Source organism: Anas acuta, chromosome 1, assembly GCF_963932015.1.
Source record: "Anas acuta chromosome 1, bAnaAcu1.1, whole genome shotgun sequence".
In the NCBI taxonomy this organism is placed as follows: Eukaryota; Metazoa; Chordata; class Aves; order Anseriformes; family Anatidae; genus Anas; species Anas acuta.
This window is the reverse complement of record NC_088979.1, coordinates 189822816-189838564: the sequence shown is the minus strand read 5'-3', so window position 1 is coordinate 189838564 and position 15749 is coordinate 189822816. Positions and strand designations below refer to the sequence as shown.

At 37.9% G+C, this 15749-nt stretch overlaps 1 protein-coding gene across 2 annotated transcripts in view; it reads right to left on the bottom strand.

Moving 5' to 3' along the window:
* LRRK2 (leucine rich repeat kinase 2) overlaps positions 1–15749 on the bottom strand; it is a 69660-nt gene that overhangs the window by 7528 nt on the left and 46383 nt on the right. For both annotated transcript variants that reach the window (XR_011092074.1, XM_068669743.1), the window contains exons 32-48: positions 14188–14389; positions 13515–13603; positions 11716–11903; positions 10697–10851; positions 9575–9721; positions 9229–9420; positions 8413–8559; positions 7944–8044; positions 7571–7761; positions 6736–6896; positions 5752–5922; positions 5018–5118; positions 4170–4364; positions 2932–3125; positions 2566–2638; positions 1537–1721; positions 196–348 (exon numbers count right to left, since the gene is read on the bottom strand). Coding sequence is in view for 1 of the 2 variants with exons in the window: in XM_068669743.1 (XP_068525844.1) it covers positions 196–348; positions 1537–1721; positions 2566–2638; positions 2932–3125; positions 4170–4364; positions 5018–5118; positions 5752–5922; positions 6736–6896; positions 7571–7761; positions 7944–8044; positions 8413–8559; positions 9229–9420; positions 9575–9721; positions 10697–10851; positions 11716–11903; positions 13515–13603; positions 14188–14389 (2645 nt within the window). In the remaining variant the exon portion in view is untranslated. The remainder of the gene's footprint in view (positions 1–195; positions 349–1536; positions 1722–2565; positions 2639–2931; positions 3126–4169; positions 4365–5017; positions 5119–5751; positions 5923–6735; positions 6897–7570; positions 7762–7943; positions 8045–8412; positions 8560–9228; positions 9421–9574; positions 9722–10696; positions 10852–11715; positions 11904–13514; positions 13604–14187; positions 14390–15749) is intronic.

The window sequence follows — 15749 nt, the reverse complement described above, 5'->3', positions numbered from 1 at the left end:
CAAGAACTGAGATTCTGCACGGGATGTTTTGAAGTTCTGGGCCAGAAGAGAGGAAAGGAATTCTGCATTTGCCCAAAGAGCTGGGCAAATCTCTTATCTCCCTTTCCCCAGAGGGCTGAGGTGCTGTGCTAGGGAAGGCGATCTGTTAGCCAGCTCTCCATGCATCAGGTCATCAATCTGAAACGGGATACTTACTTAAGGAAATGTGCACAGTCAATGAGTTCAGAAAGCTTCTCCGTCTTCTTGTCCCAGATTTCCACAAAATGACTGTTTTTCTTCGCCAAGTAGATGGATTTATCTACTGCTATTGAAATTATGTTTGCATCACTGTAAGCCTTATGGCAGAACCTAGAAGGGAGAAGAACTCCAGTTAGAATCCCAGGCAATATACAGTAGTAAAACTTGAATATTATGAGTGAGGTTCTCTATAACTGTTAAGAGATTCAGCCTTGAGACCTACGTGGGCTAGGATACAACTGAGAAGGTTTGCTGTGATCTTCCTGCAGTTTGACCTGAATTCTCACAGCAGTGGAGCTGGAGTTACGTTATCCCCAGAGATGTATCGATGCCCCAAGTCTGCTCAGAAATCTTTCCCATCTATCTGCTCAGATCACACACACATCACAGCGGGGCATATCAGACACCTTTTGGTGTCTGCAGACACCTGACAGTTCCTACAGGGCCCACAGGACCACAAGGGGTCACTTGACAAAGATGACTAAGCCTAAAAAGCAGCAGTGAGATTTAGCTCATCTTGCTCTGCTCGTTTCACTGCAGCTGACAGCCGTTTTGTCTGGTTTTCTCTACATCTGAATGTGTCTCTCCTGCCAGATCTGTGCCTGTACATATCAAAGTATTACTGGCTCTGCAATTTAATAGCATTAGCTTTTCATCTTGCGATTGAACTGAATTTTACTGAAGCTTTAGTTTCTTGCTTTATATTAACTTGTTATTTTCCAAAGCAGATTCATTTCCTGAAATAATGACCTCTATTCGTATAAAATCAAACGCTGTATCACCTGCTCAGGAAAAACTCCCCTTAACTTCAGAGCAGGATTTACCCAGGTATGAATTATAGGAAGTGTTCCAAAACCTTCATTCTCTGATTTCTATACAATGAGAGGTCAGCAAAGATGTGCACACATACTGTGCAAACAAACATGTAACAACAAATGCTGTGCAAAGCACGCACGTGTAGCTCTTAATAAAGTAACCAGAGCTCAGACAAATGTAATCAAGAGAGAAAAACTGAGCAGTAGCATTTATACATTTTCTGACTTCATTATACTGACTTCATAAATCCTTTATATAGTAAAAAGGCACATCCCTTCTTTAAAAGCAGTCATGAATATTTTAAACATTACTCAATGCTCTTATTTAATGCACATTATAGTTCATCAGTATTATGGAAGGAAAATAATGGAAACAAAAATAAAAAAAACACTCTAGAACAAGATATTATATAAAACTACTGTTAGAAATCTTTAATAAAAAACAAGAAAAGAGCCAAGTAGCATTACATAAAAATAAACTTACAGTTGACTTGTTTTTGTTTCAATCAGCTTTTGGACAGAGAAATCACTAGATAAGGCTATGAGCTTTGTTCCACAGCCTCCCCAGATTATATTTTTTTCAGATAAGTGTGAGGATTCATTTAAGCACATTAGTGGTGTGTTAACATTTCCTATAGTTAGTATCTTCAAAGGTGTTGCGCCCTTACACTGCAAAAAGAAATAGACTCTCCATTAGAAACAAGGAGTAATGCAGACACATGAAGTAGAAACTGTTAAAACAAGGCCACACAACCTGCAGAATACTTACACAGCTAGATTTTCTGAACCACTGTGGTCTCTTTCGAGAATGTTAGGGACCAAGAAGCACTGTACTATCATTATAAATGCCCCCAAAAAAACGGCCTGTGTGAGCAGAATCTGGATGGAGCTCAGACTCCTACTTTCTGCAACCAGAGGCCCAGTTCAAGAACTGAGAAGAAAGTCACATGGATATCCTAGAGACATCCCACACTAGACTATATCCTAGTTCTGCAATGGATTGCAACTGTGTAACTGCTCTAAGGGTCAGGAGCTAACCCTCAGGAACCAGTTGATATAAACAGCTACTGGCATTTCTTTGTTCTGGGAGCAGAACTCTGACCTAGAGGGAACCTAAACAATAAATGTATTTTTTGCCGGTATTTGTTCTACAGAGTAGTGTGATTGAAAGGAAAAAGGAGCTATAGCAGCAATAAATAAAGGAGATTCAGTTAGAATATTATATATATTCTATAAAAGAATACCTGTTAAATAGTAGCCATTAATGTCACTCTCTAGCCACGCCTGTCAAAGACTTATTTTCTCATTGTAAATTATTTCCCCCTCTTAAGTCTGTTGTTAACACATTTATTGTAAAATATATGCATTTCCTCTAAGACTGCACAGAAAATGATTTTTAATTTTAGAGATGTAATTTACAAATAATAAGACGTATGAAATAAAGCCACGGCCAGTAGCTGTATCCATATTGCTGATAGTTTTTTGTAGAATGGACAGCAAAGAACAAATCTACCTTTACTGCTCTGTCTTCAAACACTGCCAGTTTGCCATCAGCTGTGCCAACCAGAAAGAAATTCTTCTGTTTGCTGAAATAAAATAAAATAATTAATTCCAGAAATGCCCCGATCAGGTAAGAAAAAATTAAATTTGTACTCTGCTATTTCAAGAGTTTCACTGAACACTAAGAGCAAAACCAACCAGCTGTGGTCAGAAGTAGAATCTCCAGCTACCTTGGGTGCAAAACTCAGTGAAAACATAAGCAAAATAACCAGCTGTGTGAAGAAAGTTGTCTGCATGAAAGTACAGCTGTTATTTTCTGCACATCCCCGTTAGTGGTATTTTCAAAATGTAACCCAAAATATTTAAAAATCATGCATACCTTTGCTTTGAAAGGGAATTACAGTATAAACAGGTGATAGAATCTGACATTTTCTGCAGCCGATGCCTTCTTGTTTCATCTTCTGTGTTAACTGCCCACAGAGAACCAGACTGGGTTCCTGCTACAATCCAGTTTTCTTTCTCAGTAGTAAGGGTCACTAAGGCCAAACTTAAAATTTTACTGTCTGCAATATCCTGAATCAGAAACAAAGCAAACAAACAAACAAACAAACAAAAAAAACAATGATATGGTTATATTTTCAACAATGGTAAGTACTAGCAAATAGCTGGTAATAAAAATAAACTAGTCTTGTACTGGGGAAGACCCTGGGCCTTGGATCTTCCCATGAAGATCTTCCCCGTGAAATCTAATCCTGATTAGCAGAACTTATCTTCAGAGGTACCATCTATCTTCAGCAAGCTGCGAAGGGCCCCTCAAACAGTACACTGGAAAATCTTTAAGATGAATACTATAAAAAAAAATCTCTATTTTAATGAAGGTCTCAAAGCCATCAGAGCATTAAGCAAATGGAACTACACAGTATAGGTTCAGTTTAATTGCTAACAGTAAAACTACTGGTCTAAAAACCTTTTTTCCATTTTAGTTTTAGAAAAACAAGCCATAAAATTTAAACCAAATCCACTAATTCAAATGTATCATGGTCAACAGATGGCAGATACTCTGTGGAAATACAATTTAAATAGCTTTGATGTTGAGTCATACTCAGCTCTGGCAGCCAAAGAGAAACATGTTACATCACAGCACTTCAAGCCTGAGTAAAACTTTCCCTTTTCTGATGGCTCAGGACTGGAATGAAAAACAAGCAAACCTGCCTGCAGTGGGAGAAGGAGGTGGCATCCACAGGAAGAGAACTGATAAGAGACTAGCTGGATTGTTACGGGAGGCAGAGATACAAAGGGTTGTATAACTATTATTTCTTGTCCTAGTCTCCATGCCAGAAACAGCTTCTATCTGAGTGTAAGTAAGAACCACAGTAGTGGAAAGAAAAAGTGTTAGTCAAAATTTCAGGCTGGACAGCAGGAAAAGAGGAAAAGAGACTGTTCCTGCTTCATTTCATGGATGCAAGGAAGATTGACACATAAGTAATCTTTGTTCTCTCAAAAAGTCTCCCAAAGCTGAGCTTTCCAAAGCAATATCCTACTGTTCAAATACAGTTTATTCTTCTGAAATACATCTGGGTACAAAAACTTAGAATAAATGACAACTTCCACACATACCTCACAAGTATGTCCATCTGTATTTAGGTTCACAAATGAGAGTTGTGCTTTTTCTGTGTTCCCATTGCCTATCCAGACTCCTGCCTTCTTGCAGCTTTGATTGGCAGCTACCATGCACTCTGCTGTGGAAGTGCTGGGTATTGAAACATACCTCATCAAACAGATAAGCTCTGCAGAATTCAAAATCTCATACACCTGCAAAGAAAGCCACAAAATGCACATGGTAATAAAAATGGCTCGTGCAGTGATACATCTATGACAAGGAATGGATATCAATGTTCTATGGAATACCAGCACAGGTTCTCAGCAGATCTGCAAACTTGTATACCACTTTCGTTCACTGAGCAATTTTAACTTCACTCTTCTTATTTTTCAATTAAAATTTCAGGAAATCACTGGGATTAAGGCAGATTTCAAAATTTCACCCAATGCAAAGAGCAGTATGATGTGTGATACCAGTAGGTTTCACATCCACACCACTGTTCCTCCTCTCATGTGCATGGAACAGTGTAAAGTAGCTTCACTGATACACAAAAAAGTCCTTTCTGAATAACTCTAGTAAAAAACACAAAGGGATCTGCATTCTGTTTCAATACCATCACTGCATACCATCACACAGAGAAAAACAGAAGGTTACCAATAAATGGTTGGGAAATGTGAATGGAAACATTTATTCTGGATAGCAAATCCAGGCAATATTCCATGGATATTTCTGCTCCAGAAAAATAAAGCAACAGAAAAAACACCATGCCTCTTACTAATATAATCTTGCCATTTCTTTTTAGAAAGCACAATACGTTCACAGTATCATTTATCACAAAAATGCTAATAAATACACTAAGCAGTACCTGGGAAGATGTTGGTCGTTCCTGAGGATTTTCCTTCAAGCACTTTTTAATCAAATTTTCAACTTTAGGCCAGGGGGCACACCCATATTCTTTGACAGGATCTAAAATGTAAAATCACACAACTTCTTAGCCAATGTTTACCATAATGTAGAACTGTAAGTTCTGAATAACTTTCTCTGTATTTTAAGAATTTATCTAACTTCTTATGAAGCTACTCTAAGAAATACTATAGTCTGAGGTAAGATGTCAGTATGATCAGCTTGGAATTTCTCGTCTGCCATTACAGGATAATGAGAGTCACAAGGCTAGAGTCTTTTTAATTAAAAGCAGCTTTTTTTTTTTTTTTTTTTTTATAAATTTGGTACATGATAAGCATAATCAAAGCAAAACACAAGGGTCAAGGCCAGACATTGTCTTAGAAGGTACTTCCAGCAATATTCATTTTAGGACAATATTCATTTGGGACAAAATCCCAAGTACACAAAATCTCTACTTCTTTATAAAATGAACCAGCTTGTGCCCTTGAAATTATAACCAACATAATGATGAATAGATGCCTATTTCTCACAATTTGAAGACTGTGTGAAATTAGGAGAAGTTTCTAAAAATTGCTATTATTTAGCCTCTTCCCCTGATCACTGTCAGATTACAACACAAAACAGGAGGTGCTGTTTTTAGAGGAGGCAGGACAAATTGTCTACTTTCATGTTAAAACTGGAAGAAACAAGGCATACCTGGTAACTTTCCTTGTATTGCTAACTCATCAAACTCATTTGGAAACTTCAGGCCTTCCATTATTCTACCTCCTCCTGTTAAAATGTCATACAGGAGCAAGCCAAATGAATAAACATCAGCTTGCTGATTGTAAATAACATTTCCTCTGGCAACTTCCGGTGCTCGAAATCCTGCAAATAAATCATTAATAGTTATTATGATTCATACCAAGCTGAAGCCATCTTTATCCTTTTAAGAATAACCACTTACAGATGAAAATATCACAGGAAGTGAACCAAAAATGGCACACTATTACTGGGCATGTGGCAGACTACCAAAAATATCAGCAATCAGTGCAAAGGAAGGGTACAGTATGTTAGTTACAAAGCTCCTGCACCATTACACATAAATAATTCATTTATAAATGAATACTGAAAATGAAGAACAATTCTACACAATTCTACAGTCTTTACTGAAGGCCTAATATTTAACACTTGCAGTCACACCCTCACGCACAATTTCAAAGACTGAAAGTCTCTCTGTGAAGTTCAAGAAGTGTGTAGTGCTTTAAAATGGATACTAACAAGTTTTCTCTCAGGTCGGGGAACAGTGCAAGTATTCATTGCCTTTAAAAAAAAAGACCTACCTATGCATTACTGAAAATTAAAACAACAAACACTTTCAGCAGTTTAATTTCACTACCACAATAACCATACTAAAACAAGACAGGGAAAAAAAATCAAAATTAGTGCGTGTAATTCAATTTGTTCTCCTTTTAGCCCCTCAGTATACTTCTCAATTCTTCTAAAAGGGCTTAAAGCACGAATAGGAAGAAAGACCTAGGGGTATTAATCTGGCATCACAATGTATAATATGATTACGACTACATTTTAGGATTTCAACTGAAGCATACATCGGAGTTACTTCTTATACACTAACTCAAAAAAGTATTAGCTACTTTTTTTTTTTTTTGACACAATGTAGAACAAAGCATTTTTCCCTACCTGGTGTGCCTTCAGAGGTTTTTATTCCCATTCGGCAACAATACTGGGCGATGCCATAGTCAGCTATTTTTGCAATGACAGCTGAATTGGGATATAGGGTAAAGAGCAATACATTGTGAGGCTTTAAATCACGGTAAATGATCATTGCTGAATGCAGGTACCTGTTAAGCAAAAAGGTATTTATTAAAAGCACTCATAATTAAGGGATGCATGTGCACACAAGTGGTAAATGCTCTATTCCCACAACAGTAAATTGTGCTTTCAATGTTAAATACTGGGTAACAAGCCAAATATTAACAACATGATACTGCCTTACTGAATAATGACTTCAGAATTGTTCTGACATGCTATTTACCAGCACTCAAACACTGCAGTATTTTAGTGCCAGCTCTTATCCGAAGTGTCACTGGCTGTTCGATAACTGAATCTCAAGCTGAAGGTTCATTTGTCCCTGAGCTCCTCTGAAGATTTTGTGGCTCTATAGTCACACTGCTATAGCTCCTGAGGACATTAACGGACTTGCAGAACTTTAAAAACACAGTAAGCTATTTTATTTGACACTTTTACAAGGAATCAGCAGCCACTTTTCAAATTCCAAGCAGCGTTTTTGCTACTTCTCTGCTTATATGGGCACCACTTGTTAACGCAAAAAAAACACCAAACAGGTAACAAAATCTTGTTTTCTATACCAGCTAATCAATCATAAACATACAAGAACTTGTCTGGCCCAGGAAATATTCTACTTGAGTTATACAGAGAGATAAGATTTTCATTTTCAGTATGTTCAACTTGCAGTTTTATCCTATTTTTACAGCAACACAGAAGTCACATTTACCTTAAGCCATCAGCTACATGTAGAGCTATCCTGTGCTGAAGTGTTCTAGTTAAACTTGCTTTGTCTTGTTGCAGCAAGCGATCAAGAGATCCTTTAAGGGCCAATTCCATCACCAGCATTCGGGGACGGACTGCAGCAGCCAGCAAAGACACTAAACTGGGATGATGGAGGTGACAAAGCACTGCAAGCTCCTGTAAATTGTAAAATCAGATGAAACACTGCAAGTAGCATAACCTCTGTAGCTCTGAGGTGAACTACAAAATGTTTTGAAGTAAAGTATTGCACAGTACTTAAATTTTTAAGCTCTTCACCAGCTCTAGGGCTGGTGATACTCCACAAGCAGCATTACAGCAGAAAAAGCAGCTTTTCTTACTTGTCTTAGGAGCCTGAGGGAAGTATGTTTATTGAAAATCTTTACTGCAACTTCTTCTCCACCATAGGATGCACGGTACACAGATCCAAAGCCACCATCACCTTTTCAAAGATAAAATTGAAAAGAATATTAAAAACAAAGGGATATCAACCTTTTCTCAAATATTGCCGAAAGGGTCCAATTCTAAAACATGTGGATCATCCACTGTGTCAAACTTCATCAACAGCCATCTAACCACATAAAAAGCAGTGTCCCAGTATAAAAGTTAATGAAAAATTCAAAACTCAATAACCTGAAATTCAGAGTACCTTAAAAATACAATAACCTGAAATTCAGAGTACCCTAAAAATACATTTCCAATAAGGAGAAATCTCTAACATGTTTTCCCAATGTTTCCACATTGCCAAATTGATTTCAATAGATTTGTTTACATAAGCTCTTTTAAAAAGACCTATGAAATAATGATTACCCAAGAGAAATTCAGGAGCTTTGTCAAATTCCAGGTCATCATTGTTCAACATAATATTTCTAGGCAAATCAGCCAGTATCAGATCAGGAGCAATCTGAGCTATTGGGATGGTATGTCTGGGTTGCTCCGGATTTACTAAGAGGTCACCTGCAAAAAATAAATGAGACAGTACTGAAAGATGCAGAAAAAAGGCATGAATCTCTGTGAGTGCACATGATGAGTACAGCTAAAATGAAATTCACACATGTATGTATGCACGTGTGTGCATACATACACGACACAACACTAATTAACTATCCTATTCAATTTCTACAGTATCTGACATATTTAAATATTTTCAAGGTTCTGTATGTGTACCAATCAAACATGACAGCAACTGTTGCTATGTCACAGTACCAAACTAACCCAGAGATCAGTTTTCTGTCTACAAAAAGAAAGAATTTGCTTATTATGCACTATGTCATCACAAATATTGCCTTTTAAATTACTGTTGTACATGGTCCTAACAAAAATATCTAATATCAGTTTTATTACGTGTTGGGTTTGACTACATGAATGAAGTTGCATTACCAGTACCATGACAGAAAAACTCTTCATTACTGTCATTTATACAAGAATATACTAGGCAGCTGCAAACTAACCCATATTATATAGTTATACAGTTATTTTTTTTTTCTCTTGGAGAAAAATAGAACAAGTTGCTTTTGACTCATGCTGTAATTATTTTTAAATAACATGAAGTATTCAAATATTATAAAATGGATTCCTTGGATGTAAAACTTATCTACCTCGCTCAAATAGCACAAATATATATACCTTCTTCAGCTTTTTTAAGCAAGTCATCAAGTAGTATTTTTTGGTGTTCTTCACCATCCTCAAAGCTGTACAGAGCCCATTTCTTCAACAGTGTCTCCCCTTCACCACATACATCTATATCCAGCAAACCTGGAAACCATTCTTCCATGAGAGAATCTATGTGATCCACAACTTGTCCCAGAAGGATGCAACCTTTAACAAAACAAAGGAGGAAAATTACAGCCTCTATCTGCTATAGCTATAATTACAAAGCTAAAGTCTACATTCCAAAAGGCAAAAGCACAACAAACCAAAATGCCAAGCTGCAATCAAACTGGAGCACAAATCAGGTTCAGGAATAATTAACCTTTTCTGCAAGAAGGTGCCGTAATTTTCAAAAAACTGTCTGGGTTGTTGTCAAATACTGCTGATTCCACTAGACAATAAGCTTCAGGAGACCAGTTCAAGTAGATGCCTTGTCTCCAATACATTCTGTTAGGACGAAGAGCTCGTGCTAGAAAATAAAACATTTGATTAAAAATCTGATCTCAAATATGAATGTATTATTTTTTAAAAATTTGGGATAATTAGTAGTATTAAAATATTTAATTATTATTGTACATTTATGCCTACCCAAACAACAAACAAATTGAGTGCTACAACTCTGCAGTCGGAACAGCCCCACAAAACCTGAAAACGTGTCAACTGGTCATCAGTTCTACAAGGCAAATCCATAAACTAAGTATTTCATGAGATGCTAAGTAATGCAGCAGGTGATGCATGTAGGGATTACCCAAGTGCTTAAGTACACTTGGCTTCAAATATAGATTACATAAGGCCTGTGTGAAAAAAAACTCAGTGATTTATATTTTCCCTCTATCACACAATCATGATATAGAATGCGACTGGAATTCTATACCAAGGAGATTAGTTATAAGTCACATTTGTACATTGGCAATGCATATTTTGCATACTTCACTTGTCACCAGTATTCATAAATCACATATTAAAAAAACAAAGATGAATGAAACTGCAAGGTTCAGGAGATAGATCTCATGTCAAAACATGTAAATGGTAGAAAAAAAGTAAGAGAAAAATCTCCACTTCTGACCAAAGCACAGCTTTCGGATTTTCATAAAGGGAGAACAGACAAACCTGTCTTTAAGACTTATCCTTTCCTGTATTCCCTGCAGAATACAGGACCAAACAGCAATATTGCATAAGTACAAGGAGTTCCTCTACCTCTCTGGCATGTGAATAGGCTGCTTACACCTTCACTTTCTTTTGCACATCACTGTGAAGACCTGGCACCAATTGCTCCAGGATATTTCTAAATTACAAAAATGACTACTGTTCTTTTTCTCACATTTATGAAGTGGCCAGAAAATAGCTAAAGCAAAACAATATCATGGATAAGAGCTTTAACACACAGGTGTTTGTGTTCACAGCAAACATGCTCATTATTGCTTTTGAAGTCAAAGATTTGTACCTCTTCCTGACAGCATGTAAGGTGATATTTCAAGCAACCTGTTGATCAGCCTGGACCAAAATCCCATAGGAAAGTATGGCATCTCATAGAGCCTGATGATAATTTCTGAATTTTCACAGTGAGGAAGCTCTATAACCGGTCTGTGATCAGACAAACTGAAAGAATAAAAACATTAGACAGCATTTAATGATTTACTTTATTCAAACTCACTGATGGCATACATGATTTATGATATAAAATGTATTATTTATTAATGAACAATTCAAACAGTCAAGGAACAGACAGTATATTTTTATTCTGTGTGCTTGTGCTAAAGTAAAGTTCTGCTGTAGTTTAAACCCATCACAACCTCACTAACATTCATTAGATAATTTGCAAAAAAAAAAGAAATATATATGAGGCAACCAAGAGGCATTCAGAAAATATCTACTTATTCAGCACTTAGAAGAATGTAGAAACTCTTATCAATTCAACCATGTAATACTCTCATTCATTACAAAAATAAGTATTATTAAACACGTTTGGGAAATTTGTAACTGAAGCAGAGAAACTGTTACTGGCTTCATATAAACCAAAAAGACCACATTCACATTCAGAACACTTTTTTTTTTACACATTTAATCATTGGACTGTTTGGAGGAGATTCTACCTCCAAGTAATGTGACAGCTGTTCTGACTCCAAGCAAATAGGCTGTAAGAATTCATGGTTACAATTTGCAGTAAATATCTGTAATGTTGGCCCACAATGTAAGGCTATGTTATAATCTTCTGCTGGAGGGCATGATAACTGTAAAAGAAGTATTTTTCCCATAAAGCCTTTCATTATTTATAATGGTAAGCTTTATCTGCTATAGGATCAGTTTAACATGTCTCCAAAAGCAATTACTAAAATGTACTGTACTAAGTCTGTATCATGCTTTCATATCCCAAATTGCTCTGGTGATCAGTTAAGCTAGGTAGCCTGATGGGAGGTTTTTATTTTGATTGATCTCTGTGGCATATTTGTGGGCTCTGCTTACCTGCTTGGGATTAGGAGCTGATCCTCTCCTAATGGCAAAGCAATCTGAAACTTTTCCAGAAGCCTGAAGTACTGTGACATGTAGATCTTGGGAAACTTGCTCTTCTTTAAAAGGAATTTTTCCACATCTGAGCGCTTTACAATCCCCTTAGGATACTTAGAAAAGCCTTCCATTTTCACCGTCAGAATCTTTCCAAAAAAAAGAAAAACAACCTGAGGTGTAGAGTCACCAATAGACTGCATTTTCCTGACAAACTTTGTTCCCTGAAATATTTGGTAGCCTGTTGTTTAGGGGGAAAAAAGGACTCCATATCACAGTGAAACCAAACACTTCCATAGTGCTAGCTAGCAAGAAGAGAGCAGTGAAAGCATGTAACCTGTCCAAGACATTAGTTTGCCACACATTCTTCAGTAGCTTCTATTGTTTCATCTTCTATGGAAAATTATTCTGTAAGTTAATTTGTGAAAATGTTGTCTGAAAAGAACCTATGAGCACAGTGATTTTTCAGATCAGCACTTGACATATGCAGACTGGCACAGAAGTAAGACCTTTCCAGGTCTTTTCTCACTCTTACTCCCATCAGGTTTGTATGCTCAAACTTGTTTTGCCATCCCATTTCTTCTACTGAATGAAAGGTAAAGTTTCAGAGATTAGGTTATATGAATACGTATCAAAAAGTCTGAAAATGTTTCTCAATTATGGAACAACTGAAACAGACATTTGTCTAAAAACAGAAGGAGCCAGGTCAACCAACCTGGGCCCTGAGAAAATACTAGATCATGAAACTCTAAATAAATTGTGAAAAAGAATCAGAGATGATTGAGTGCACCCTCAGTAAGTTTGCAGATGACACCAAGTTAGGTGCGTGTGTCGATCTGCTCGAGGGTAGGAAGGCTCTGCAGGAGGATCTGGATAGGCTGACCGATGGGCTGAGGTCAACTGCATGAAGTTTAACAAGGCCAAGTGCCGGGTCCTGCACCTGGGGCGCAATAACCCCAAGCAGAGCTACAGGCTGGGAGATGAGTGGTTGGAGAGCTGCCAGGCAGAGAAGAACCTGGGAGTGATGCTGGACAGTCGGCTGAATATGAGCCAGCAGTGTGCTCAGGTGGCCAAGAAGGCCAACAGCATCCTGGCTTGTATCAGAAACAGTGTGACCAGCAGGGCTAGGGAGGTGATCGTTCCCCTGTACTCGGCTCTGGTGAGGCCGCACCTCGAGTACTGTGTTCAGTGTTGGGCCCCTCGCTACAAGAAGGACATCGAGGTGCTTGAGCGGGTCCAAAGAAGGACAACGAAGCTGGTGAGGGGCCTGGAGAACAAGTCCTACGAGGAGCGGCTGAAGGAGCTGGGCTTGTTCAGCCTGGAGAAGAGGAGGCTCAGGGGCGACCTTATTGCTCTCTACAGATACCTTAAAGGAGGCTGTAGAGAGGTGGGGGTTGGCCTGTTCTCCCACGTGCCTGGTGACAGGACGAGGGGGAACGGGCTAAAGTTGCGCCAGGGGAGTTTTAGGTTAGATGTTAGGAAGAGCTTCTTTACTGAAAGGGTTGTGAGGCATTGGAACAGGCTGCCCAGGGAGGTGGTGGAGTCACCATCCCTGGAAGTCTTCAAAAGACGTTTAGATGTAGAGCTTAGGGATATGGTTTAGTGGGGACTGTTAGTGTTAGGTTAGAGGTTGGACTCGATGATCTTGAGGTCTCTTCCAACCTAGAAATTCTGTGATTCTGTGATTCTGTGATAGGTTACAGTTGTTTGGAACAAGGGAAAAAGTTTCATGAATGTAGATGAAGTAATCAGAGACTAACCTGTGCCATGATTTTACACAGCCACTTAGGATCTACAAAATAGAGATCTCTGAGCTGTAGTGCTGGGTCTTGAAAATGAAGCAGTACACCTGCACAAAGAACACTAATTAGCAATGCATTCCTCAATTCCTCTGCATTCCTTATGTGAGTTGATATAAACAATTCGATTAATAACTACAGTCATCAATTTTATGTCAGTATGACAGGACAGTAGAATGCAATCTTTTTTTTCAGCTTCCATTTATTTTCAGATATTTTGTTAGGTTTGTAATTTCTTTTTTTTTTTGGTCAAGCAGCTAAGCTCTGTGCTGTTAATTAATCTTATGAATTCTGTACAGCAGTGATATAAGTTGTTACATATATTCACCTAACTGCCATTCTGTTCAGGCTACTGTAGCAATTCTACCTTTCTTCAGAAACCATGCTGTCTAACCAGCAGGTGTGATTTCCACGGAGGGATAAGATATGTAAACTGTTTTAGCAGTGATCCTTTGAATCATGAAATTCCTTTATGAAATACATATCTGGACTATCAAACTGTAATATTGCCCAAGCTTAGCATTTCAGCTCCACAAAATGGGTCAACTTTGCCTGAAATTTAAAAATCCATACAAGTCCTGTTTGCTGCAGATGTGCAACAAAATGCTAACAACATACATCCAAGATATTTTACCTGATTCATTCAGAAAGTGAATCGCATGAGGGAGCTCATTTTCATCCAATTGCAACTGGCTTTCTTGTACCAGTTCTAGTAATCGTTTCTGGTCAATCACAGGAAATTCAACGGGGACGTTTTTACGTTCCAGCAAAATTCTCTTCTCTAGCTCCAGATAGCTGTCAGGAATTAGCTGACCCACCACAGGCTGATCTCGGATCTGTATAATTAGGAATGATAATATTAAATGTATTCATTTATTCATGTGAAGTGCAAACAATAGTGCAACTAGGATGTAAGATGGGTATAACCACTCAATAGTAATGGCAATAAGGAACAAGAACACTCATTTATTGTATAACACGGCTTTTGAAATGTCAATGGGACTAATTCTTTCAGAATTAAAGTTTGCATGTTTTTCTATAAATTAATACTCATAGGAAAGAATATTTGCATATTACATGTGTGTACATCTACAGGAAAATCCAAAATGACATCTGGGAAGTACAAAGAGAAACTTTGATTTGAAGTAAAAGGAAAATGTTCACTGTATGAGCAGATGATGCCATACTCCTCAGGTTAACAGAGGACAATAGGTAAATAAAAGAATAAATTAAAACAAAACAAAACAAAACAAAATATGCTCCTTGTAATCTGTAATGTCTCCAGATATCTTTAGACAAGCTAGGGAGAAAAGGGTGGTAGCTCAAGCAAGTCTCCACAGTCGACTGGTAGTCCTAGTCATTGGACGAGAGGTGGGGAAGGAATAATTCTAGCAGGGCTAGAGAGACTTAATGGAGACACAGCCAGGTGCTTTGTCCCTGCTTCCTGTAGCCTGAGTTTCTTCCTGGAGACATGTTTTGACCTTGGGTATTAGCTAGCAACCAGTCAGATTTGTCGTTCTCCACTGAGGAGGCTGAGCTAGCCGTTTTGTGGAGGAAATGGGAAATGATTTTCCCAACATTTCTAAATTGGCTTCTCAAGTTTCTCCAAGAAGATAAATACCAATGCACTGTGGGATTTTTATTTGTCAAAAATGTAATCGCTACCTTGTTTAAGTTCAAAGACTCAGAGCATTTGATGACCATGTTCAATACTTAATTCACTATGACTAACTTCTAAGCAGGTCCCTTGTAACTCTCCTTTCACAAAGTGTCTGCATTATTTACGGAAACTATCTCCATTCCTTCAGGCTACCTTACTTTTGTGTGTAAGTTCAAATACCGGTTTAAATCATAGTCGAAAGAGATGCGGGTGTTTCAGGAACAATTTTTAGTTATCTAAGAGCAAAATGTTCTGAAAAAGCAGCACTTCTCCTGAGTGCTGAACACATATGGCGAGTACAAGAGTACATATACCTTTACAATGCCAGCTCTGTTCATGCCTACTGGATGTATTATAAACAAAATTAATCCAAATAGGCCACCTCACTGCCACTTAGCACCGGTTAACTATCCCTTGAGCTGTGGAATGAAGTTAGGCAGACCATGGATATGGCTGAGCTGGTGGTTTCTCAGAGAGAAAAAAGAGAAGTGTGCACTCTTCCCTTCCTTTGTAGCACAACAGTGTGAGGCGAGTTG